General features: G+C 39.2%; 1 protein-coding gene across 1 annotated transcript in view; it reads left to right on the top strand.

Moving 5' to 3' along the window:
• The window catches only part of FRAS1 (Fraser extracellular matrix complex subunit 1), a 537120-nt gene that overhangs the window by 283060 nt on the left and 226642 nt on the right, over nt 1-27418 (top strand). Inside the window, exons 15-18 of the mRNA XM_058296546.1 lie at nt 2860-3003; nt 21015-21155; nt 22899-23039; nt 24313-24489. Of these exons, the coding sequence (XP_058152529.1) occupies nt 2860-3003; nt 21015-21155; nt 22899-23039; nt 24313-24489 (603 nt within the window). The remainder of the gene's footprint in view (nt 1-2859; nt 3004-21014; nt 21156-22898; nt 23040-24312; nt 24490-27418) is intronic.

Here is a 27418-nt window from a genome sequence, read left to right as displayed (position 1 = left end):
AGCATAGGTGGGATTAGCCATACAGATTGCTAACAAATCTGAAAAAATTCAATCATTCAGAATAGCCCTCTCTTTGCAGAAGTGCTAAGGTGAAAAGCAAACATGAACAGGAGTAATAAAAGAATTGAAAGAAGAGGAGGAACTTTTAGAATCTTAAAGAAATAACTCTGGTCTAGGAATAACATATAGTTGGGAACTGAAGGTGTGAGAGAAAAGCAGGGTCTCTGTGGTTCCTCAAGGTATACATTAAGAAGACACTCCCAGAGACAGCCCCAGGTACTGGTGCTCCTGAGGGCTACAGAGACACACAGGTTCTACAGTCATGACGGATGGCTCTGGAGTTCTGTGCCTTGTCACTGGGCCTTACTTTGGAATTTGTGCTCCTGAGTGTGATGGAGTTGGACTCAGATGTGACCTCTCCACACGTGCCTCTTCTGGCACTTTTACTGAACCTTTGATTGGCACTGGGTTTTGTGTATGCTCAGTAGACTTGAATCTCTGGACTGTCCATGTGCCAATTGGGCCCTGAGCCTCAGCAGAGTTGCAACACCTACTCTCAGGTTCGTTGGATGGACCCAGGTCAGCTGATGTGGAGGTTAGAATAGTCAACCACCACACCAGGGAACCAAGAGTGTCTACAACTGCAAGCAGGAGAATCACATCCATCTTCCATGTGGGATCTAAGACCCCTCTCGATTTAGATGTCGAGTGTTCATCGCCATCGCAGGATGCACAAGATGGAGGAATATAATATGGAGTGGAGTGAACTTGCTGGTATACTATTATAGAACTGTTGTTACCCTAGCAATGGAAGAAACTGTATCATTGATGTGGAGATGGTGACTATGGAAGTTGCTGAGGGTAGGGAGAGGGAGGAAGAGGTGTATATGGGGCATTTTCGGGACTTGGAATTGTCCTGAACAATATTGCAGGGACAGATTCAGGGCATTGTTTATCCTGTCATAACCCTGGATGGACTGGGGGAGAGTGTGAACTACAATGTAAACTGTGGTCCATGCAGTGTGGCTGTGCTCCAGGGTGTATTCACCAAATGCAATGAAGGTGCCTCACTGATGAAAGGGGATTTGATGTGGGAGGAGCAGGGTGGGGAGTGGGGTGTGGGGTATATGGGAACCTCTTTTATATATATATATATATATTTTTAAAGATTTATTTATTTATTTAATTCCCCCCCCTCCCCTGGTTGTCTGTTCTTGGTGTCTATTTGCTGCGTCTTGTTTCTTTGTCCGCTTCTGTTGTCGTCAGCGGCACGGGAAGTGTGGGTGGTGCCATTCCTGGGCAGGCTGCTCTTTCTTTTCACGCTGGGCGGCTTTCCTCACGGGCGCACTCCTTGCGCGTGGGGCTCCCCCACGCGGGGGACACCCTTGCGTGGCACGGCACTCCTTGCGCGCATCAGCACTGCACGTGGGCCAGCTCCACACGGGTCAAGGAGGCCCGGGGTATGAACAGCGGACCTCCCATATGGTAGACGGACGCCCTAACCACTGGGCCAAAGTCCGTCTCCCTCTTATATTTTTTAATATAACTTTTTGTGTGATCTATTTATCTTTTTAAAAAGGCAATTAAAAAAGACAAAAATTGAAAAAAAAAGAAGATACTGTTAATAAAAAACTGAGGGATGGAAGAAGACTAAAAAGTTGTGGAAATAATATGGGGTTTAGTTTTATATGAAGCAAATATGATCAAGCTTTTTTTTTCCATTTTCATTAACAAGGAAATCTTGGTCATGCCGTTTAACTAATCTTTGCTTATTTTTTCATCTTTCAGAACAGTGAAGAATCCAAAATCCATCCAGTTTGTATTTAGGATAAATATAGGATACATTAGGATTAATTAGGATAAATTGTACCTGGACAGGATTTTTTAAAGTATTGCTTCCATAATTTGTTTAAGCTGCCTTTTATCTATTTTATTTTTGAAGTTGAAATAAAATTTAAAAAAAAAAGTTGTGGTCCAGGATAGAAGGGAACAGGGGAGAGACAGTAAGGGAGGCAAAGAGTATCTGCTACAGGGTTGTACCAGGTCCTTGAAGACCCTATTCAATGATTAGAGCAAATGGAATCTGCCCTTAGCTGATTCTTGAGGCTGTTGGAGGTGGGAGGTGGTTAGCCTATTAAAACTCTTGTGTGAATGCAAAAGGCAAGGTGAGGAAGGCCATCTGATTACATTAGACAGCAAATCTTTGTCTACAACACTCTGATTTCCTTTCTGGTGATTCACATGACTCAAAAGCCTCTGACTTCCTGTTCCAAATCTCTTAGCAATAATTTCCTGAAATTGTGCTTCTGGCCAACAGAAATCAGTTTTTGTTTTGCAAGGAGTCGGCAGGGGATATGCATATGCGCATAGTAGTTTAAGAACCAAGGAGCCAATATCCTCCTTGCGAGTTCTTTTTTTTTTTTAATTTTATTTTTTTAAAACGTTTTAAAAGAAACTTAGATTATAAAAATGTCACATAAAAAATATAGGGGATTCCCTTATGCCCTTCTCCCCACACCTCCCACATTAACAACATCCTTCATTAGTGTGGTACATTCATTGCAATTGATGAACACATTTTGGAGCATTGCCACCAAGCATGGATTACAGTTTATATTATAGTTTGTACTCTCTCTCACCCAATTCTGTAGGTTATGGCAAGATTTATAATGGCCTGTATCTGTCATTGCAATGTCATTCAGGACAATTCTCACGTCCCAAAAATGCCCCCATATTCCACCTGTTTTTCCCTCTCTCTGCCCTCAGAATGTCCTTATGAGTTCTAAATCCTTTCAGAGAAAAATTACAGCTAGTTCTCTCAAATGTATGTTGTTCACTGGTTTTGTTGTTTGCCTGCAGTTTGCCATGAGTCCTGTGCAGCATGTTGGGGTCCAACAGAGAAGAACTGCTTGGCCTGCCGAGACTCCGCCCATGTGTTGAGGGAGGGCAGCTGCAAGAACAGTTGTGGTGAAGGCTTTTACAGCAAGCAGGGAATATGTAGTGGTATGTGCTGGGCTTTTCTTTTTCAATTTTTTTTTATTAGAGAAGAGGTGGGTATACTGAAAAATCATGCAGAAATACAGAGTTCCCATAGAGCTCTCTTCACACACAGTTTTCCTTATCATTAACACTTTGCATTAGTGTGGTACCTTTGTAGCAATTGATTTATTATAATTATAAGATTCACTATGGCCCATAGTTTATATTAGGGTTCAATGTTTGTGTTGTACAGTTCGTAGATTTAAAACAATTTTATTCTGGAAACATATTTACAACCTAAATCCCCCTTTTAACTATATTCAAATATATAATTCAGTGGTGCTAATTAAATTCTCAGTGTTGTGTACCATTGCCATTCATTACCAAAACTTTTCCATCATCCCAACCAAAAACTCTGAATTAGTTAAACATTAAATCTCCATTCCCTATCCCCACTCCAGACCCTGGTAACCTATATTCTAATTTCTGCATTAATGATTTCCATATTCTAATTATGATATATTGGTGAGATCATACAATTTTTGTCCTTTCCTTTCTGCTCTATTTCACTCAACATGATGTCTTTGAGGTTCATCCATGTTGTTGCTTGAATTAGGACTTCATTTCCTTTTTAATGAATTATTATTCACAATTGCCAAAGATGGAACAGATGAATGTACATTCATCCATTGTATGTATATACCACATTTTGTTTATCCATTCATCTGTTTAAGGTCACTTGGATTGCTCCCATCTTTGGCAATTGTGAATAATGCTATTATGAACATAGGTGTGTTATAGACATAGGTGTGTGACTATACTATGCTTTCTGAGGAACTGCCAAACTGTTTTCCACAGCAGCTTCACCATTTTACATTCCCATTAACAATGAGTGAGTGTTCCTGGTTCTCCACATCCTCTTCAAAACCTATTATTTTTTAATAGTAGACATTCTACTGGGTTTGAAGTGATATTTCATTGTGGTTTTGATTTGCATTTCCCTGATGGATAATGATATTGAATATCTTTTTATTTGCTTTTTGGCCATTTATGTATCTTCTTTGAAGAAATATCTATTCAAGTCTTTTGCCCATTTTTCAATGAGGTTGTTTGTCTTTATGTTATTCAGTTGTAGGATTTCTTTATATGCTCTGTGTATCAAACACCTTTTGGATAGGCAGTTTCCAAATATTTTCTCCCATTCTGTAGGTTGTCTTTTTACTTTAAGGATAAGGTCCTCTCATGTTAAAAAAGGTTTAATTTTGAGGAAGTCTCATTGACCTATTTTTTCTTTCGTTGCTTGTGGTTTTGGTGTCAAATCTAAGAAACCATTGCCCAATACAAAGTCCTGATGATGTTTATGTATATTTTCTTCTAGGAGTTTTATAGTTTTCATTCTTATGTTTAGGTCTTGGATGCATTTGGAGTTATTTTTTGTATATGTAGTGAGGTAGGAGTCCACACACATTTCATTCCATATGAAAATCCACTTTTCTCAGCATCATTTGCGGAGTCTATTCTTTCCCAATTGAGTGGGCATGCTACCCATGTCAAATATCAGTTGGCTATAGATGAGAAGCTTTATTTCTTCACTCTCAGTTCAGTTCTATTGGTCTATATATCTATCCTTACGATAGTACCATGCAGTTTTGATTACTTTGGCTTTGCAGTAAGTTTTAAAATCAGTAGTGTGAGTCTTCTAAGTACAGTTTCCTTTTTAAGGATGTTTTGATGATTTAAGAACCCTTACCCTACCATATGAATTTAATGATTGTCTTTCCATTTTTGCAAAGAATGCTGTTAAAATCTCTTTGAGATTATGTTAAATCTGTAAATTTTTTTGATAGAAGTTATAACTTTAAATATTTATTTAGTCTTCCAATCCTTGAACATGGAATGTTCTTCCATTTATTTAGCTTTTCTCTTATTTCTTTCATCAATGTTTTTCTAGTTTTCTGTGTATAAGTCCTTTACATCTTTGGTTGAGTTTATTCCTAGATATTTGATTCTTTTGGGTGTTATTATAAAAATGGAATTTTTTTCTTGCATTCTTCTTCAGATCGTTCATTATAAATGTATGGAAGCATTATGATTTTTATGTGTTGTTCTTGTATACACTCTCCTCGCCCCCTTTGTTGATTTAATTTTTTAACTCTAGCAGTTTTTTTGTGGCTTTTCCAGAATTTTCTGTGTATAGAATCATGTCATCTGGAAATAGGAAAATTTTTATTTCTTCTTTCAAATTTGGATGCCTTCTATTTATTTTTCTTGCCTAATTGCTCAGGCTTGAACTTCCTGTCCAATGTTGAATAGCAATGGTAACTGTGGACATTCTCATCTTATTCCTGACCTTCAGGGGGAGGCTTTCAGTCTTTACAACTAGGTAGGATGTTGTGGGTTTTTCATATGTACCTTTATCATGTTGAAGAAGTGTCCTTTTATTCCTAGTTTTCTGAGTATTTTTATCAAGAAAGGGTGGATTTTGTTGGATGACTTTCTGCATCAATTGAGATGATTATGTATGTATTTTGTCCTTTTTTCTGTTAATGTGATGTATTACATTAATTGATTTTCTTATGTTGAACCATCCTTGTACACTTGGGATAAATGTCATTTGATCATAGTGTTTAATTATCTTTATGTATTGTAGAATTCTGTTTGCTAGTATTTTGCTAAGGATTTCTACCTCTATAGTCATAAGGGATATTAGCCAATAATTTTCTTTTCTTGTGTTATCTTTGTCTGGCTTTGGTTTTAGGTTGATATTGGCCTCATAGAATGAGTTAGGAAGTGTTCTCACCTCTTCATTTTCTTCTGTATATATTTTCCATATATTGTCTTTGCAGTTACAATGGGGCTTAAATTTAACATCTTAAATACATAGCAGTCATATTTGATTTGATACCAGCTTAACTTCAATAGCATACACAGACACTCTTCCTATGCTTTTCCATCCCTCCATCTTTTTATTATACTTATTTCCAAGCTATCTCTTTATACACTGTGCTCCCAAAATATTACTATTTATGCATTTGCATTTTAGAACTTTGTGATAGCCAAGCTCATGAGTCAGCTTGGTTATGATGTCCATTGTTTGGACAAGGAAGCATTGACCTTATTGTTACTCTGATGATATTTCATGGACTTAAATATCAGTAAGTTGTTTGCATCTATGGCTGATTACCTCTACAATCCTCTGAGGAGATTGCTTTCAACAATGAGAGAAGTTTCATCTAATCAGTTGAAGGCTTTAAAGAAGTGACCATTTCAGCGCTTACAAAAGAGAATTTCCATTTCTACTTCAGCCAGCAGCTTTTCCTGGGGAATTCATTGAGAACCTTCATCAGAGTTCACAACTTGCAAACTGACCTATGGAATTTGGACTTACTCATCCCGACAGCTGCATGAGACAATTCTTACAAAAACCTTGGGGAGTGGGTGTAGCTCAGTGGTTGAGCACCTATTTCCCATGTATAAGGGCCTGTATGCCTCATAAGCAAAACAAAACAAAATAAAAAATTTAAAAATATATACATAGAGTATGTGTTTTGTGTGCGTATCCTGTTGATTCTGTGTCCCTAGAAAACCCTGACTAATGCAACTTTGGTCCCAGGAGGGTTTTTGAGAAACAAACACTTAAGGATGAGATTTTGGAGTTGATGTTTGGTTCTCTAACCTGATTAAATTATAATTCCAACAATAAAGATGGTATAAATTGGCAATAGAGATACATAAAATATCACTGCTGGATACAGCTACTCAATGCTTACTAGAGGCAAAGCTCTGAGTGAGACGTTTTTGACCCCCTTACCAAAGTTTTGTGGAGTTAAAAATACCATAATGTTTTCTGGCTTTCCTAAATATGCTGGATACAGTTGTAAAAGAAAGAGATGAGCTCAAGACTTCAAATTCCCAAGTTAAACACACATGAAGGACATTAAAGTTTCTATATGTGCCTTTAAGGAAAATCTTTTTTCATGAAGCAGCAAACTTGAGGTTTCTGAAAACCAGCCCCAGAGTCTCATTCTGGGAGTGGTTGAATTACGAAATAACCTAAATTCCCAACCTTGCTGGGTATCTACTGTTAAAGTGAGGGCCTTAATTGGAAAGGAATAAAATCCTGAAAATTGAAATGGGAAGATTTGGGCTGATCATGATGGTGGTGGGAACCCTAGATTCTGCTGAGTATTTGCCAGATAAACCTGTAATGGTCTTCCCTGAGGAATTAGCCACCCAACCTCCAGTCTGCCCTTAGGAATCTGCCACCCAACCTCCAGTTGAAGAGATGAACTCAGCTGTGCCTGATAAACCTGTAATCACCTCCTTTGAGGAAACAGCCCTCACTCCTCTGTCTGAAGAGATTAATCCTGTTTTACTAGAGGAGACTGCAATGGAATGCCCTAAGGTAATTAGCTTTCAGGGCACTTCTAATTCTTTTCCTGACCCACTACCACAACCTCTCTTCTCTTCCAGACCTAAAACTAGACTGAAATGTAACAGGTCCCAAAATGTGAGGTACAAAGTGTAACACAGAGGATATGTGTTATACTCCAAAAGAACTGTATGGTTTTTCCAATTTATACAGATAGAAACCAGGGAGAATATATGTGGGAATTGTTTTTAAAGGTGTGGGATAATGGTGGAAGGAATATAAAGTTGTATATTTTATTTATTTAATTTATTGATATGGGTCCACTAAGCAGAGATTCTCAGTACAATGTTGTAGCTCTAGCAGTTTGAATGGGTGGTTGGCAGAGCATGGACCAAAAGGTGGTCTGCAATGTCTGAAATTGAAATGCTAGAACTGCCCTGGTATAATGTAGATGAGAGGATCCAAAAGCTCTTAGAGATTGGAATGTTTGAGTGGATTTATCAAGTAAAACCTGCTCACCCAAATGAGGTCTAGAGGATACACTTTTCAACAGAACTGTGAGGAATAAATTCATGAGACTAACTCCATCTTCTCTGTAGAGCTCTGTGGTGGTTGTTCTCTGTAGGTCAGATAGTACAATGCGAACTCCTGCCACTTAACAAGGATCATTAACACAATGGGGATAATCAAATCCCAGATTGGCAGAAACCAAGTGGCAGCACTTAATTGCGAAAGACAAGGTGGGCATGACTATCATAACGGACAGCAGACTCAAAGCAATAATCAAAATAGTTTGAGTTGCAGAGACCTATGGCATTGACTAATAGATCATGGAGTACCTAGAATTAAAATAGATAGGCAGTCTAGTAAATTATTTTTTGATCTGTACAAGCAGAAGAGTTCTAGGTCAAGTGAACAAAAGTCTAACTTGAATCACAAAAACAGAAGTCCCTGACCTCTTTAATCCCACACTTGAGACAGTTTACAGACCCAGAGCCCTGTGAATGAAAGGATGGCTGAGGTCCCTTGGGGAGGAACAGTTACCCTGCCAAAATGTATACTGTTAATCTTCCTCCCACCCTTCTCCAAAGATACCTCCAGCCTTTTACCAGGATAAATGTGAACTGTAGAAAAGAAAATGATTAGATATTTTGGGGCTTATTAGACACTTGCTTAGAAATGACATTCATTCCAAGAGACCAGTCAGAGTAAGGACTTATGGGGGTCAGGTGATTAACAGTGTTTTAGCTCAAGTCTTTATCACAGTGGGTCCAGTGGGTCCCCAACCTCATCTGTGGATATTCTCTCAGTTCCAGAATGCATGGTTAGGATAGACATACTCAGCAACTGGCAGAATCTCCATGTTCATTCTCTGACTTGTGCAGTGAGAGATATTATGGGAGGAAAAGCCAGGTGGAAACCCCTAAAACTGCCCCTGCCTAGCAAAATAGTAAATCAAAAGCAGTACTGGATTCCTGAAGGGATTGCAGAGATTAGTGCCACCATCAAGGATATGAAGTATGTAGGGATGGTGATTCCTATCACATTCTCATTCAACTCTGCTATTTGGCCTATTAGAAAACAAATGAATCTTGGAAGATGACAGTGGGTTTTTGTAAACTTAACCAGGTAGTGGCTCCAATTACAGCTGCTGTTCCAGATGTGGTATTGTTTTGCTTGAGCTAATCAACACATCCCCTGGTACCTGGTATGCAGCTCTTGATCTGGAAAAAAATTTTTTGTCAATTGCTGTTAGTAAAGACCACTAGGAACAGTTTGTTTTCAAATAGCAAGGCCAGAAAATATACCTTCACTGTCCTACCTCAGTGATATATCAGTTCTCCAGCCCTATGTCATAATCTCATCTGGAGGGACCTTGATCATCTCTCCCTCCCACAAGACAGCACACTGGTCCTTTATCTTAATGATCATGTTCATTGGACACGGTAAGCAAGAAATAGCAACTACTCTATACTTATTAGTAAGGCATTCATGTGTCAGAGTATGAGAGATAAATTCAACAAAAATTCAGGGGCTTTTCACCTTGGTGAAATTTCTAGGTGTCCGGTGGTGTGGGGCTTGTTGAGATATCCTTTTAAGGTGAATGGTAAGTCTTGCATCTGGCCCCTCCTACAACTGGAAAAGAGGCACAATGTCTAGCTGGCTTCCTTGGATTTTGGAGACAACATATTCCTCATTTGTGGGTGCTATTTTGGTCCATTTACTAAGTGACCCAAAAGGCTTCTAATTTTTAGTGGGGACCAGAACAAGAGGAGGCTCTGCAACAGATCCAGCTGCTGTGCAAGCTGTTCTGCCACTTGGACCATATGACCCCCAGATGCAAGAGTCCTGGAAGTGTCAATGGCAAATGGAAATTCTGACTATAGCCTTTGGTAGGTTCCTATGGGAGAATCACAAAGCAGATCCTTAGGATTTTGGAGCAAAGCCTTGTTATCCTCTGCAGCCAATTACTCTCCTTTTAAGAATCACCTTGTGATTTGCTACTTGGCCTTAGTAAAGACCAAATGCTTAACTATGGGCCACCAAGTTACCATGGCACCTGAATTGCCTTTCATGAACTGCATGTTGTCTGGCTCACCAAGCCATAAAGTTGTATGTGCACAGTGGAAGTGGTATATACAAGATAATACTCAAGCAAGTCCTGAAGGCAAAAGTAAGTTATATGAGGAAGTGACTCAAATGACCCTGGCCCCTACTCCTATCACATTAACTTCTCTTTCCCAGCTCATAGCTATGGCCTCTTGGGGAGTTCCTAAGATCAACTGACTGAGGAAAACTTTGGCCTGGTTTGCAGATGGTTCTGCATGGTATACAGGTACCATCTGAAAGTGAACAACTGCAGCACTCCAGCCCCTTTCTGGGACATTCCTCAAGGACACTGGTGAGGGGAAGTTCTCTCAGTGGGCAGAGCTTTGAGCAGTGTACCTGACTGTTCATTTTGCTTGGAAGAAGAAATGGCCAGGGATGCATTTGTACATTGATTCATGGGCTATCACCAGTGGTTTGCCTGGGAGGCCAGGAACTTGGAAGGAACATGATTGGAAAATTGGTGACAAAGAGGTTGTGGGGAAAGTTATGTGGATAGATCTTTCTGAGTGGGCAAAAAAAGCATGAGGATATTTGTGTCCCATGTGAAAGCACACTAGAGGGTGACTTCAGCAGCAGAATATTTAATAATCAAGTGGATAAGATGACCTATTCTGTATATACCAGTCAATCTCTTTCCCTAGCCACTCCTCCATTGCCCAATGCACTCATGGAATAAAGTGGATGTGGTAGTAGGGATGGAGGTTATACATGGGCTCAACAATGTGTACTTACCCTCACCAAGACTGACTTGGCTACAACTAAGTGTCCAATCTGCCAGCATCTGAGACTAACACTCAATTCCCAATTTGGCACCATTCCCTGAGATGTTCGGCCTGCTACCTGGGGGGTAGGTTGATAATATTGGTTCACTTCCGTTATGGAAGTGGCAGCATTTTGTTTTAATTGGAATAGTCAAATACTCTGGATTTGGGTTTGCCTTCCCTGCATGCAATGAAATCATGGAATTCTCTGGTCCTACCATGTTCCCCATCATCCTGAAGCAGCTGGATTGATAGAATGGTGGAAGGACCTTTTGAAGACTCAATTTCAGCACCAACTCAGTGGGAATACCTTGCAGGGCTGGAGCAATGTTTCCCTAAATGCTGTTCATGCTTTAAATCAGCTTCCAGTCTATGGTGCTGTTTCCCCAAAGCCAACATTCATGGGTTCAGGAATCAAGGGGTTCTAATGGGAGTGGCATCATTCACTATTACCCTTAGTGGTCTAGTAGAAAAATTGTTGCTTCCTATCCTTACAACCCCAAGCTCCACTATTCTACAGGTCTTAATTCCAAAAGGAGGAGGTCTTCCTCCAGGAGACTCAACAATGAATCCATTTAACTGGAATGAAAGACTGCCACCTGTCACTTTGGGCTCCTTATGCCTCTGAATCAAGAGGCAAATAAGGGAAATCATGTATTGGCTGGGGTGATTGATTCTTCTATCAAGGGAAAAAGGAGATCATGTAGAATGTCTCTTAGTATACTACCATACCCTGTGATTAAAGTCAATGGAAAGGGAAGTGGACTTGATCCAGTGGTTAGGACATCCATCTACCACATGGGAGGTCTACGATTCAAACCCCAGGCCTCCTTGACCCATGTGGAGCTGGCCCGTGCACAGTGCTGATGCGCACAAGGAGTGCCGTGCCACGCTGGGGTATCCCCCACATTGGGGAGCCCCGTGCACTAGGAGTGCACCCTGTAAGGAGAGCCACCCAGCACAAAAGAAAGTGCAGCCTGCCCAGGAATGGTGCCGCACACACAGAGAGCTGACACAACAAGGTGACGCAACAAAAAGAAACACAGATTCACGTGCCGCTGACAACAACAGAAGCAAATGAAGAACACGCAGCAAAGAGACAGAGAGAACAGACAACTGGGGTAGGGTGGGGGAGGGGAGAGAAATAAATAAATAAATATATCTTTAAAAATAAATAAATAAAGTCAATGGAAAATTGCAACAACCCAATCCAGGCAGGACTACCAATGACCTAGAAACTTCAGGAATGAAGGCTTGGATTGCCCTACCAAGCAGAGAACCACAGTTAGCTGAGGTGCTTGTTGAAGGTAAAGGGACTATGGAATGGGAATTGAAAGAATGTAGTTACAAATATAAGCTATGACCACATGACTAGTTACAGAAACAAAGAGTGTAATGGTTATGAATATTTCTTGTTTGGTTATTAGTATGTTTTTATATATGCTTAAAGCCAATATCTTTGTTTTCTTCCCTATTTTATCCACATATCATATGGCACAAATTGTATCAGCTTCATGTCATAATATTTAGGTTATAGGATATCAAATTTAAGCATGAATATTACCCAAGGACTTATACCATATTCTGGGGAAAGTTACTTTATTTCCAGTTGTACTCAGGACAGCTGAGTAGGTGAAAATAGGACTGTTATTGTTTTTATTTAGAGATTAAGCATGGTTTAAGAAGATGTACATGGCTGCCAATTTGACAATGGATGGATTCTGACAGTTAAGTTCATGTACCAGTTTGGCCAGGTTGTGGTGTCCAGTTGTTTGGCCAAGCAAGCACTGATCTGATTATTACTGTGAGGATATTTCATGAACTTAAATCATCAGTAAGTTGATTTCATCTATGGCTGATTATGTCTACAATCACCTGATATATAAAATTTTTGATTGGTCATTATTTTCTTTCAACATTGTTAATATTTTTCCTGCTACTTTTTTGCCATGGTTTATGATGAGGAGTATGCACATAATCTTATTGAGACTGCCTTGTACATAATATGTTGCTTTTCTCTGCAGCTTTCAGAACTCTCTCCTGTCTGTGTATTCAATATTTGACTACTGTGTATCTGGGTGTGGTTCTCTTTGAGTTTATCCTGTTTGAGGTTCATCCAGCTTCTTGGATGTGTATATTCATGTTTTTCATTAAATATGGGGACTTTTTGCCATTATTTCTTTAAATATTCCTTCTGTCACTTTCTTTTCCTTCTGTGACTCCCATAATATATGCATTGATATGCTTGTTGGTACATTTTTTCATTCTGTCTTTTTGCTCCTCTGCTTGAATAATTTCCATTGTTTTATATTCAAGGTCACTGCTTCTTCTGGTTGCACTTATCTGCTGTTGAATCCTTTTTATTATAGTCAGCATGGTCTAATGCCAGTATTTCCCTTTGGTTCATTTTTGAAATTTCTGTTTATAGAGATCCTCATATTATTCATGCATCATTTTCCAGATATACTTAATTTCTTTCTCCCTGTCTTCCATTTTCTCATTGTGCCTATTAAAGATCATTTTTTAATATTATTTATCCAGTATATCCAGTTTCTGGTCTTTTTACTTGTTGTTTTCTGAATTTTTATCTCATTCTTTTGAATGGGCCATCATTTCCTGTTTTTTTGTATATCTTGTAATTTTTTGTTTTACCCTGTACATTTCACTATTTCAATATGTTAGGTCAGGATTTATTGCCTGAGCTGTCTTTCCCTTAAGTTTGTTTTCACTAGTGATGTGACAGAGATTTCCTTGAGTACCAGGAGCTAATGAATTTTAAAGAAAATTGGGGGGCGGGGAGCAGGAAGAACACCTTTCACAGCTTTGCAAATTGTATCTGTGCTGGCTGGTGCTCTCATTCAGAGCTTAGTCTTTCTCTCAAGAAGATCAACCTCAGCAAAAGTGCCAGGTCTCCTGCCTCTTTTCTGAGTCTGGGCCTTGTCCTGGGCTTGTGCTGGATTGCTTGTGGCCTTAGGAATTCCTCAGTTTACAGAAGTTGGAATGCCCCCTCTAACACCTGTGAAACAAACACAGCCTTCCTTTGTGCTCTATTGTGTCTTAAAGATGATAATTCTTTGCTTCCAGTCATTTTGATACTTGCTTTTTAGACTATTATAGTTAACTGCATGTGCTTTTGTCTACAGTCCAGGTTTTGGAAGGGTAAGTCAGAGACTAGTGTACTGGTTCCATCTTTCAGACTGCCACCCAATAGACTGGCACCCCAGTATGCAAATAGGGATTAATATGCTCCCTCTGTTACAGAGTCAGGGATCCACATTTTGAGCCCTGGCTGGCTCCACACCATACAAAGGAGGGATAAGAGGAGGGGCCAGCAAATGTACCACATGCTTCTATCATTTTTTTTAATTTTGCATTTTCTTGATTCAACCCTTGCCTAATTATTCCAACATTTTCATTGTTTTCCAGTGTTTTGAGCAAGATGCCTCTGCCAGTTTTGGGTCATTGTTTAAATGTTTTGGAGGGAGCAGAGCCCTGGAGCATCTGACACTACCATCTTGGTCAATCAGTAGTCAGTGCTGGGCTTTTGACGTCAAAACACCTTTCTCTTATAACTTTTAGTATCCCTTTTTTCTCCAAATCAGAACTCCAGTAACCATTCCTTTTACTCACAAATATGTGAATGGCTCCTATCAATGAATGGTGATTTAATAGCTTATGAAATACCTTTTACAGTCTGGGTCCCCTTTCATTGTTCCAACAGCATTTTGGGTTTGGATGCTCATTGTAGCTTCATCTTAGAGATGATGAAAGGGAGGTTCAGACCGTCTGCTGAAGATCAGCAGCTGTAGGAGAGAAGCAGGACTTCCACACTGTTTCTCTAAATCCCAACCTCTCTACCCATACGAGACTGCCTTCTCTATAAGCTGAAGACAATGAGATTCTCCTAAGCCACCCACTGGAAGACCCTACTTTGGTTTTGGTGCCAGTGACACCAAAGAAGTTACTGTCTATTCTGTCTTTACCACTCACTGCCATAATACTAAGAGTTAACCTAGCTTAGTGCTTGCTTGTGCCAGGCACTACTCCAAATGCTTTGTAAATATTAACCCCTTGTGTGACAGGAGAGTATAGGGATAAAGGTTTGGCAGTAGGCAAGTTACTTATTCTCTCTGTATGTCATTTCCCATTTGAAAAAATGGGGATAATAAAAAATAGTGCCTGTGGTAAGCAGAATAATGCTCCCCCCAAAGATGTCCACATTTTAGTCCCCAATCCATGAATGTGTTACCTTCTATGGCAAAAGGGACTTTGCAGAGTTGATTAAATCAATGATCTTGAGATGTAGAAATTATGACTTTCTTGGATTATCCAGATCGACCCAGTGCAATCACAAGGGTTCTTAAATGAGGGAAGAAGGAGAAGCAGAGTGAGAGAAGGAGATGTAAGGATGGAATTAGAGGTTGGAGTGAAGTGATTAAGGGGCCATGAGCCAAGGAATGTGAGCTCTAGAATCTGGAGATAGTCTAGGAAATGAATTCTCTCCTAGAATTTCCCAAAAGACAACTTCCCTTCAGATACTGTGTTTTAGGACTTTAGACCTCCTGAACTGTAAAATAATAAATTTAAGCCAATTCGTGGCAGTCTGTTATAACAACAGTAGGATTCTGATATACTCCCACTCAGCAGGCTGTTGAAGATTGAGTTCAAAAATGTAAAACTCTTTGAACAGTGCTGACATGAAGTAGGTGCTATGTAAGTGTTAGGGATTTAATCCTCACAAGTGTTTTATGAGGTATTATCATGTTCATTTTCCAGATGAGGAAACAAAGAGGCTAAGAAACTTGCTTAAGGCTAAACAGCTAATAAGTGGCAGAATTGGGATTCCAGCATAGGTCTTCTGGCTCTAGAGCATAACTGCCTCTTAGCCACTCTACTGCTTCACTGTATTGTGATACCACCTTGTGTACCTCTACCTGTTTTTCCTCTTCTTCTCCTTCCTTTCCTTCCCCTTCCTTTTTGTCTTCCTGCCAGTCTTTAGATGAGTTCACTACCCTTGTGGACATTGCCAGGTCTGCAGGTAGGCATCCGGACAGTGGATGAAAGTTTTTAATTGAGTGTACTGTGGTGGTCATACCTGTAGAATGGCTGTGATGACTCTTGAAAATATTTAACTAAATTCACTAAATCAATAAATATGTGCAGCCCCTAAAACTTTCTAGAGTTATTGTCCTTATTTTGTTCACAGAGTAGGTCAACAGCAAAAATGCGATTATCCTTGGGATTTGACAAGTCCCCTTGTCTTAGGGAAGAGAGCCCTTGGCAGCTGCCTGCTGAGAGTTGTGCAGAGATCCATCAGCAGGGACGGTGTGAAAAATCTCTCTTGGTGTGGAGGAGTCACAGGTGGCTTTTGTGTGGATTCCGTAGAGAAGAAGAAAAGTAAGGCCAGGCTGCCATTTGCCTGTGCATTTTAATTTTTTTCTGTCAGTATCACTTTCCTGCTCAATTAAACCAGATGTACTCTCTAAAGGTCAACAGATGTCAAATTTGCAGGACTCTAAAGGCCTAAAGGCATTTACCCTTTGAATCCCTGAGGAGGCGGGTTATTGACACTAGGTAGAGCGGAGACTGACTTGCTCCTGAGGCTCAGCATTATCTAGGATAAGAAAGAAACTTTTGCTGGGGAAGCAAGTGAATTTAAAAGGAGGCCTTAATAGTTAGAGTGAGCCTGGAGGCAGGGAGGGGTGGAAATCTAGTTGGGTTTAAAGATTGAATGAAGAAAGCTGGAGCTGCTTGTGGATAGGAGGGGGAAAAAGACGACTAGTTAACAGGTAGCAGAGGGAGAGAGTATACATCTGAAATGCTGTCTGTATCAATTGTGAAAAGCACCAGAAAGAAAACTTCCAAACAGGAGGATGGGCATTAGCCAACTCATCAATTGATCAACAAGTAGTTACTGAAAACACACTAATGTGCTAAGCTTCATACTAGATTTTGTGATACAATCGGCATTAACCAACAGACCTTTTAATAAACAAGGCTGGAGCTTATACTTTTCATATAATGGTTAGTGTTCTCTAAGTTTTTATCAAATGCCTTCAGGAATGTTCATATAAATATTTTCTAAAACAACAGTGAACCAAGTTACAGATAGGTATCAGAATGTTAATTAAGACGTCTGACGCTGATAATGCTGACTTATTTGCAATTCATATCCGTGCCATTCAAGATAAAGACCCGCTGGTATTGGTTTAATTATTTATAACCAAGTGGCTCATATCTGTAGAAATCTCAAAGTCAAGTGCTGAAAAAAATCCAGTGTGGCCCATTATACACCGTGGTACATCCTGGCCGAAAGAACTTTCAGTAAACAAATTCATCTGTGTTACTTGTATTGAGTTTTACAAATAATAGATAGAAAGGGTGGAGCAAGTCAAAGGAAAAAGCTTCCTTATTCTTTAGTCTGTTAAGTACTTGTGCTGTTATGAAGGCCTTTTCTGATTCTAGCTAACATAATAAATCAAAGCAAGTTCAGGGGCGCCTGTTACCATATTCTCCCTTCCTTCCTTCCTTCTCTCCCCTCCCTCCTTTTTCTTCTCTCTCCTTTATTCTTTCCTTTTATCCTCCTTTCCATTCTTGGCCCACATAACCATTTTAAATTTTCTTCTTTTTGTTCTGATGAGCTTATATAAACTGGATGTTGTTGTTTTGAATGTATGTATTTTAAATTTTGTTAAATAAAATGGTCTTATGGAGTTAATGTTGTTCCCTGATTTATTTGTTTTTTCACTCAGCCTGTCTTTAAGTTTCACCCATGTTGCTCTATCACCTAATCCAGTGCTTCTCATCCTAACAGTCTGCATCCTAACAGTTTACCCATACATTCTTCCAAGGACCAACACAAGATTGCCTCCATCCCCACACTAAGTGCCTAGAACATGCCTGTTATGGACCTGTGTGGGAGGTTCCCCTGGATTTATATCCTGGGGTACAATCGTTGATTTCTAGGCCCTGTGTAGTTTTATTTAGCTAAATAGTGCCAGATAGGCTACATGAGGGTTCTCTCAGCTGCACATCCTTGCCACCATTTTGGTGTTAGCAAGCCTCACATTTTTTCTGGTAAAGAAATATAAGGGAAGCAGACGTGGCTCTAGCAATTGGACTCCTGTCTACCATATAGGAGGTCCAGGGTTTGATACCCAGGGCCTCCTGGTGAAGGCACGCTGGCCTGTGTGGTGAGCTGACCCACGCAGCATGCTGCTCCATGCAGGAGTGCTGCCCCGCTCAGGAGTGCTGGCCAACGTGGAGAGCTAACACAGCAAGATGACGCAATAAAAAGAGACACAGAGGAGAGACAATAAGAGACGCAGCAGGCCAGGGAGCTTTGGTGGCGCAAGAGAATGATAGCCTCTCTCCCACTCCAGAAGGTTCCAGGATTGGTTCCTGGAGCTGCTAAGGAGAATGCAAGCAGACATAGAAGAACACACAGTGAATGGACACAATGGAGGGAGGGGGGAGAAATAAATAAATAAATAAATAAATAAATAAATAAATAAATGAGTAAATAAATAAATAAATAAAAGAAGTATAGTGATGCCTCTTTTCAATTTGCATTTTTCTGATTATTAATGAGTTTGAGCATTTCTTCAACTCCTGTTGGACTTTTGAGTTTCCTCTTTTATAAATTGCTTTTTAATATGCTTTCCCCATTGTTTTGTTGGGCTTGCTGCCTTTTTATTGTGATTTTCTGTAGTTCCTTATATGTTACAGCTATTAACCCTTGTCAGTTTTAAAAATGTAAATCTTTTCCAATTCCATTGCCTTTTAACTTTGAATTTGGTGCCCTTTGTTGACAGAAACCCTTCATCTTTTTTTGCTTTAAGGTTTTGATTTTCAATTTTTGCATAAGAAGTTCTGCTCTGTTTCAAGCTCACAAAGAAATTATTCTTCATTTTCTTGTACTAATTGATGATTTCATCTTAACTTGGGTTGTTGATCCATCTGGAGTCTGCTTGTGTGTAGGAGTTTAAATAGCGGTCTTGTTTTATTTTTCTTCATTTGTGAGTCAGTTTTCCCATCATCTACTAATTAAATCTATCCTTCTCTATTGATTTGTGGAAGCACCTTTATTGTATATTCAATTCCCTTATGCACATAGGTATTTCTCTGAGCTTTATATTCTGTTCCAGTACTTTGAATTTCTGTCCTTGCACATGTTTTGTTTTGTTCATTAATTTTTATTGCTTTGTGGTATGTCTCAATATCTGACCACGAAGATTCCTCCCTCTCCTTTTCATTTTCAAAGATGACTTTGCTATTCACAGACTTTATAGTAAGTTTATTGGATTTCTTAAAGAAAATTCAACTGGAATTTTTAGAGATACTGCATGGAAGTTACAGATTAGTTTGGGAAGACAGGACATCTTCCTAATAATTTTATTTAAACATACAAATACCCTCAACATATTACTTTAGCTCTGCCTTAAAATGTTTGATTTGCAATGTTTTTATTGTTACCTACAGCTGCGTTCATCCTGCCCTCCCTTATTCCACTCACAAATAAGGAGGCCTCATCCCTCCAAAATACCTTCCAAACTGAAGCTAAAATGATCTTTCTTATATACAAAGGTGGACATGTTTCTACTGTGCCTAAAACTTTGTAGAGACTTCCAGGTGCCTACCATAGGGTAAAAATGTAGACCACATAGCCTGACATACAGGGCTTTCCATGATCTGGCCCCTCACTTCTTGCTAGCCCAGTGGAACTACTGGCTCCCTGGGCACCCAGACTCTTCCCCATCTCTGGACCTTTACCTGAATTGCTGCTTCAGCTCGTAGTACCATTCCTCATCTTGACAGCTTGGCACGTGCATTAGTCAGCCAAAAAGGGTGCTGATGCAGAGTACCAGAAATCTGTTGGCTTTTATAAAGAGTATTTATTGGGGGTAGAAGCTTACAGTCACAAGGCCCTAAAGAGTCCAACTTAAGGTACCATAAGAGGTACTTGCTCACCCAAAGTCATTTGCCACATGCTGAAGCAAGATGGTAGGTGATGCCTGTGAGGGTTCAGCCTTCTTACTTCCTCTTAAGGCTGCATGGTCCTAGCTTCTTCTGATCATAGCTGTAGGCTGGCATAAGGCTTGTCTTTCTCCCTTTGGCTAGTTTCTTTCCAGGCTCAGCTGCTCTAGTCTTTTCACAAGGTGACCTGTAGACTATCAGGCTCATCTCTCTTCCTGGGACCTCTGCCACGTCTAATAGAGCCTTCTCTCTTCCCTCACCTATCTGCTTCTCTGTGTATCTACCTCCAGGTGAGAGTCTGTTTTATCCCCACCAAGGGGCTGGGGACTGAACTCTGCACACCCTTGATGTGGCTGAATCAAAGCCCTAATTTTAACATAATTTATTAATAATCAAAGACATCTCTGCTGAATCTAATGCAATAATCAAAGGGTATCACTCCCAGAGGAACAGACAAGTTTACAAACATAATCAAATATCTTTTTTGGAATTCATAAATAAACTGCCACAGCATGCACCTACTCACTCTCCAAGACTACACAAGTGCCACTTCCTTTAATGACCTTCCTGCCTCCTACTCCACAGTTTTGGGGAATTTTCATTGTGCCTATACAGATTTATCTGAGGGATGCCTTTAATATTTCTAATATTGCATGTATCTATCTCCCTCTATTAGACTAATAAATTTTTTAAAGCAGAGACCCTTTTGTTTTTTTCTTGTGTCTCTACCACCTGGCATGATACCTAACACAGAGCTTAATAAATATTTTTTGGAGGGAGGGGTAAATGAGTGAATGCGTAGATCCTGGAAGACTGTGTGATGCTCAACAATTTCAACATAATTTAATAGTGTGACCTTGCTTATTGGAACCCCGATTTTCTGATTTTAAGTAGGGTTGCCAGAAAAAAAAAAAGGATGAAATATTTTGGGCTAATACTAAAAACACTTATACTAAAAAATGTTGGTTATTTATTTGAAATGTAAATTTAACTGGACACTTTGTATTTTTATTTGCTAAATCTGGCAACCCTATCTCTAAGGTCATTTTAACTTTAAATCCCATATCAAATTGGTTACACTGTGGGTATGCTTCAGTGTCTTTGTGATGCTTATTCAATGACTAAGCGTCACAAATTTTCCTTCAACTGTGAAAACCAAATGAATAGTCTTTTGAATTCTTGGAATCAAGGAAACGACTTAACTGAGCATTCAGAGAATGTGATTGCTATATTGATACCCACCGTGGATGTTCTAAGGACTAAACGTCACTGCTCCTTTTACTCAGTGTTCCTTAATGGCTTTTCCTCCCCCTTAGCTTGTGACCAGTCCTGTAAGAGCTGTGGCCCCGATGGTCCCAGATGTCTTACCTGTATTGAGAAGACAGTGTTGCATGATGGAAAATGCATTTCTGAATGCCCCAGTGGGTACTACCCTCATGTAACTGGCACATGCAAAGGTAAGAGATGGGTTGTCATCATCATCTTCATCAAAAAATAGTTAACCCATGTTTGACTATATTTGATTCTACAATGCATAAGGTTTTGAAAGTTCTTCTCATTTGGGAATTTGTGTGTATGATGGGAAAATGTTACTTTTAAAAGAGGAATCATTTTTTCATTATATAACATTTGTGTTTTTGGTATACGAATGTGAGACGTGTGGATGCTTGGGGACCAAAGGGATTAAATGAAGAGATCATTTGGTCCCTTTGAATTACCAGGAACATATTTAAGAACTACATCAGACTTTGTGTAGACCATCACTAAGATAGATTGTGTGACAGAAACTTTCCTTATATTTTTTGAATGTAACATTTAAAAAAAATAAAGAGGAAAAAAAAAAACTGTCCTTAGATAGCATTTATAAACATGTGTATTGGCAACTACCAAACACCACACACTCATGAAAGTAAACCAAGTCTTATAGCCAGTAAAGCTGAAGTTTGTATCAATTGAAAATTTATTTTTATATACTTTTTGTATTGTTCTTTCAGACATGTGCAATCTAAAATATTAAACATCCCCATTTGAGACTTTATAGGTTTCCAACTTATATATGTCTGACTTATGTCATTCCTACCTCTGAGAACTTATTGCTGCCACACCTCCTCAATTATCTCTCCTCTCCAAAACATGCACACGCTTTCTCATTTTAACCTAGTATCTGTTAGTAGCAAGATATTTAGCTCTGTCTCCTTTGTCAACTTCCCCTTCATCTGCCAACTTCTTTATTTGCCAATTGTTCTTCTGATTCCCCAGCACCATGCCCCCAAGGCTCTCATCCTATCTTCACCCTCCACCCTCCCAACTCCTGACCATTGTCGTACCAGGGTCCTCTTCTCATACCTCACTCATATCTACCTACTCAAGGCCCAACCCTAGACATGGGTACCACCATCTGTCTCTTAGAGTCAGAAATGTCCCACTGACACCACCACTGTGAAAGCAGGAGAGATCAGGTTACCAGCATTGTCATATGTGGTGGTTAGGTTCTTTAAAGCAATTCTTCCTTAGAGTCCTAAAGTGGTAAAGCTGGAAATATCTTAAACAATAATTTAATCCATCCTCTTACTTTGCATATGCCAAGGAAACTAGGCTCCGAGGGACCCAGACGTGACTAAGGGTATAGATGCATTAGTGGACAAGCTAGACAAAATTTTCCAGTGCTTTCAACACCCAGATCCATGAATATTTCACTCTTTCCTATTCAGGCAGTATGGGTTTTAGGTCCAGAGGAACCTAGGCTGAAGCACAGCTTAGTAACTAATGAGCTCTGTGATCCTGGGTCTAAATTTTTTAACTTCCCAAGACCTGAGTTTTCTCATCTGTAAAATACCCACCTCATTGTATTATTTTGAGAACTGAAAGTGATAATGTGCATAAGACACTTAACACAAACCCTAAACAAAGGGTAGCTAATAAATAATAGATACAGTATATATATACATATATAAAACATATGATAATAGGTATAGTATATATATAAAAATATAAAATATAGGCAAAGAGGCCATGTGGGCAGTGTAGGCAATCTGACCAGCCCCTAACTCATTTGTTTTCTTTACTTTGATGTGGCATCTGAAGAGGGACTGAGAGCCCTTGAAGAGAAGGGGATTCCTAGTATATAAGACTCCCAGCTGTGAAGTGGGCTCTTTAGTCACCTTGGTCCCTTTGTGTTTTCCTCTCACTTCCTTTCTCAGCATGCCATGACTCATGTGCCAGCTGCTCTGGACCCATGGCCTCTCATTGTACCATCTGCATCCACCCCCGTGCTCTACACCAAGGCCACTGTCTGCTCAACTGTGGAGAGGGCTTCTACCCTGATCATGGAGTCTGCACAGGTATCACCTAGGTGTCATTGTTATTCCTTAGAGAGTTTCCCATCCCAAGGACATAGATTTAACTTTTTTTCCAATGAAGCTGCAGTGCAACTTTCCTTCAGTTATTTATATGGCCATGTATACATTATCAGCACCTTTTCATTACAATTGTTTTGTGAAGGGATAATCTTTCATTACGATTGTTTTGTGAAGAGAAAGATCACATTTGAATCTCTGTGAAGACACCCAAAAGGTCATGATTTTTCCAGCCATACTTGAAGGGAAAGTTATTTCCTTTGCTCTCCTAGCATGTCTAATGCTTTTCTTAGTCTGCATTTTGTTTTTCCCTGAAGAACTTCTTTTTGTTAATGACACTGCTAAGCAATCTTAGAATCACTAGCAATGCCCTGGCTGAGTAAAATGGAAATTTCTAAATAGCCGTTTGCTAAAAAGGCTTTGGGCTCATTGGGAGGGCAGTATCATTTGAGCCTTTTGAAAGTACAGCATACGGGCAAATGCTTTAATTAGGTGAGATTAATTTATGTTTATATATTAGGTAACTTAGAAAAGAATTTAAGAATCCTTACAAGAAAAATGTATTAAAACAGGGCAGGTGCAATAAGTATTTTGAAAAATAAAACTTAGAAAACCTTTAAAGGAGAGTTAATTATATTGAGATGTGGGCATGAGAGAGTTTGATAGTACACCTGGTTCTGATTTTCACCAGTAGCCTGGAGAAACAAGAAACAGTAAAGGATTGTGAAATTTGCATTGCTGTTCAAAGGGGACCTTTTCCTTGAATAGAAAAGCAGCATTTTCTCACCTAAATTCTAAGAGAAGTTTGTAGCCAGGACCCCTATATAATCAGTGATGTTTGGCATAATGTACAATAATAGAATAGCCTTTTCTGCAAATGATACAGTAATAGCTTTTGTATGAAGGCCTCTTAAAATCCTCAATAAAAACCGAGGGCACAACATTAAATTGTCATTCAGTGCTTGTGTTTCTCTGACCAATATTGTCCAGTTTGCTGGGTTTTTTTTTGTGATCTAGCCTAACAGCCCTTATAGGACCCGAGTGATGTGGCTAGTTAACATCCACCTTCATTTTGCCTCTCACAGATATTACTGTTATCACCCTTGTGTGTTGTATAGAACCACTAGAAAAAGCATATTCTGAAAGAATATATCTGGTGAGCTTTCCCAAGTAGTTTTGATTTAATGAGGGGTTCTCCTTGGTTGCAACATGTAAATGATCCCTGTGAATGCATTCTGTACTTTTTTCCTATTTGCAGCCTGCCATTCCTCTTGTCTGACTTGTGTGGGTCCTGAACCCTCTCACTGTACCCAGTGCGAGAATCCAGAAGAAGGACTGCAAGTTGAGCAACTGTCTGGGGCAAATGTCCCCTCTGGCAACTGTCTATCCCAGTGTAGAGCCCACTTTTACCTGGAGAACACTGGGCTGTGTGAAGGTGAGTAAAATGGTTTGAGAAAACTTTAGCTGACTTTTGAGCTTACTGTATGGGTTCCTGTGAGACGGGACCAAAGCCAGGGAGTGCTTTTATTTTTACCTAACAATGGTTCTAGAATGCTTGTGGAAGAAGCAGAACACCGACCCTCACTGATGTGCTCTAGTGCTCCCCAAAATTATACTCTCAGAAGTTGACAGGATTTCTGTCAAAGATTAGAATAAGTAGATAGGAAATACCCAGAGCTTGTTATAGAATTCAATTTATTATCTCTTCTAGTTTGCTGTTCCAAATATGAACTGGTATGGATAAAATCCACACTTCTGTCAAAACTTAGAAGTGATTTCTGCCATTGGCTTGGCATTTCATCTACAGAGAATTGATACCATCTTGAATAACTTGACTCAATAGCCAGAGTAAGCTATGAGTGGTTGAGGAGATGAAGGGCAGGGATGTAGTTTCCTGGAAGGTGGGGAACCCTCCCTGCTCCTGCAAGAAGCTGCCTTGCTGCTGGGTGAATTGTTTGATACTCAACCAAAAAATGTCATTCATTAATCTCACACTTTTCATTGAAAAAAAAGTCATATGTTCATTAAAGGAAATGGTGAATGTAGAAAAGTAATCTGCCTAACACCCACCACATAAACCCAGTTACTGCTACCATTTTACTGTATATCTGAATTTTTTTCCCAATGCATAGTTTTGGGTATTTATTTTTACAACATCACTGTAAGTATTACTGAGGGATCAATTTTGTATCATACAAATTTACTTACGTAAGCAGCTTCAATTTCACATTAGAATATACCTTTACTTGGAAATGCTGAATTTCAAGATTAGGTTAATAAGATTTCAGACATAGGGAGTAACGTGGTGTTTCATTTCCTGGCTGTTAAAGACCATGCAGAGGGTTGGCTTAAACAATTAGAATTTATTGGCTCATGGTTTTGAGGCTAGGAGAAGTTCAAAATGAAGGCATCATCAAGACAATGCTTTCTCCCAGAAGACTGGCATTCTGGGACTGGCTGTCAATGATCCTTGGTCCTTGGCTTTTCTGTCACATGGCAATGCATGTGGCAGCCTCTCCTGACTTTTCTGGGTTCTGTGACTTCCATCTTCTCCCTGTGGTTTTTTCTCTATGTGTCTGAATTTCATTATGCTTGTAAAGGACTCTAAATAATAAGATTAAGACCCATCCTGATTAATTGGGCCACACCTTAACTGTGAAGTACTTCTCATCAAAAGGTCCTATTTACAATGGGTTCACACCACTGTATTGGTGTGGATTGGATTAAGTTTAAGAACATGTTTTTCTGGGGTACATAGCTGTAAGCCACCACACATGGTATAGTAGAAAGTATGCAGAATTCTCACTTAGTTCTTATAATAGTCTTATAAGGTCAGTGGGACAACTATTTTACAGGAGAAGAAACTGAGGCCTGAGAAATTTAAAGCTGTAATTCGTGCAAAAGTCACGTAGCCAGCAAGGAGTCGAGTCCAACAGGAACCTAAATCGGCCTGACTTGAAAATCCACGCCCCAAACATTATGCTACTGTATAATGGTCTCTGAACGGAGACCCCTATTAAGAGGTAATACAGATGCTAGTCAACTTTCCACACACAGTGAGTATAGAAGCACAGCATACTAAGGCTATACGATTGGAATATCTTAAATTTAAGGAAGCATCCTCAGACAAAGGAGTGTTTTCTGGGAATTGCTTTATACTTTTTAAAAAGGATTAGATTCTAATCCCTCTGGAATTGTTTAATTGTGATCCTTTGTGAAAGGATAGATTGGACTCTTGAGGTCCTTATAGCCCCATGATTTTATGCTAGTTAACGTAATATTATTAGACATCACATATATAGCTGTCTATTCACATTTATTAGCAAATCCCTGTGCAGTCTCTGCTAGGTAGGTTGTTGTACTCAATTTATAAGTGATGAGAATGTGGCAGAAAGAGGTTAATTGAGTTGCCCAAAATTCCATTGGGAAATTGAGCTAAACCACCAATTGTTTCCAACCTTACCTGAGTATTAAGCGTGTTGATTGATGTATTTCCTGTCACTCATCTCATATCTCTGGAAACCTTTCTGCCATCCCACAATCTGTTCCATTTTCAATTCTGCCAAGGTGTTGTCTATAAAATCAGGCCTGGGAATCCTATGAGATTGCATTGGGCTTTCCATCCCACATATTCCCAGAAATACCCTTGTCTGTCTGCAGAACATTTTTAAAAGTTTGGAGTTTTTGTGTCATAGAGAGTTTATTTCTAATACCTTTGATCCCAAGCGTTTTTCTAAAGGAGTAGAAAAACAACTATTTTCTGCAACTCCTTTCTACATGACTGCAGCACGCAGTGATTAGAATATTATTGCAGCTAATGAAACTGAGAGGCAGATGCATTAACGGAAGAAGCAGAACACTTAAAGGGTGAAGTGGTATCAAAAGTTATCATAAAAATTTCTTCTCTAAGCTATAGGATATACCCAGGAATTATGAAAGGTGAAGACACAATGGTCAAGACATTGGACTAAACTCAAAGTTTGTGATGAAGGACAAATATATATATATGTATATATTTGTGTATATATATATTATATATATAATATACATATATTTGTGTATATAATATATATAATATTTGTGTATATAATATATATATTTGTGTGTGTGTATATATATATAATATTTATATATATAATATAAATTTACAAACAGTGTCCAAAGAAAACATTGGTTATTGGTAGCCAAAGGGCAGTCTGTCATTATTCATTCCTTCCACAAATGTTTGCGCGTCTTCTGTGTACCAGGCATTGTTTAGGCAATGGGAATATAGTAATGTCAGATGAAAATTCCTTACTCTCATGGAACTTATATTTCAGTGAAAGGAACAGATGATAGATAAATAAATGAATAACAGCAGCAGC

The sequence above is a fragment of the Dasypus novemcinctus genome, chromosome 1 (assembly GCF_030445035.2).
Source record: "Dasypus novemcinctus isolate mDasNov1 chromosome 1, mDasNov1.1.hap2, whole genome shotgun sequence".
NCBI classification, from domain to species: domain Eukaryota; kingdom Metazoa; phylum Chordata; class Mammalia; order Cingulata; family Dasypodidae; genus Dasypus; species Dasypus novemcinctus.
Note: the sequence above shows the minus strand (reverse complement) of the source record. Positions and strands in the feature narration are given on the sequence as shown.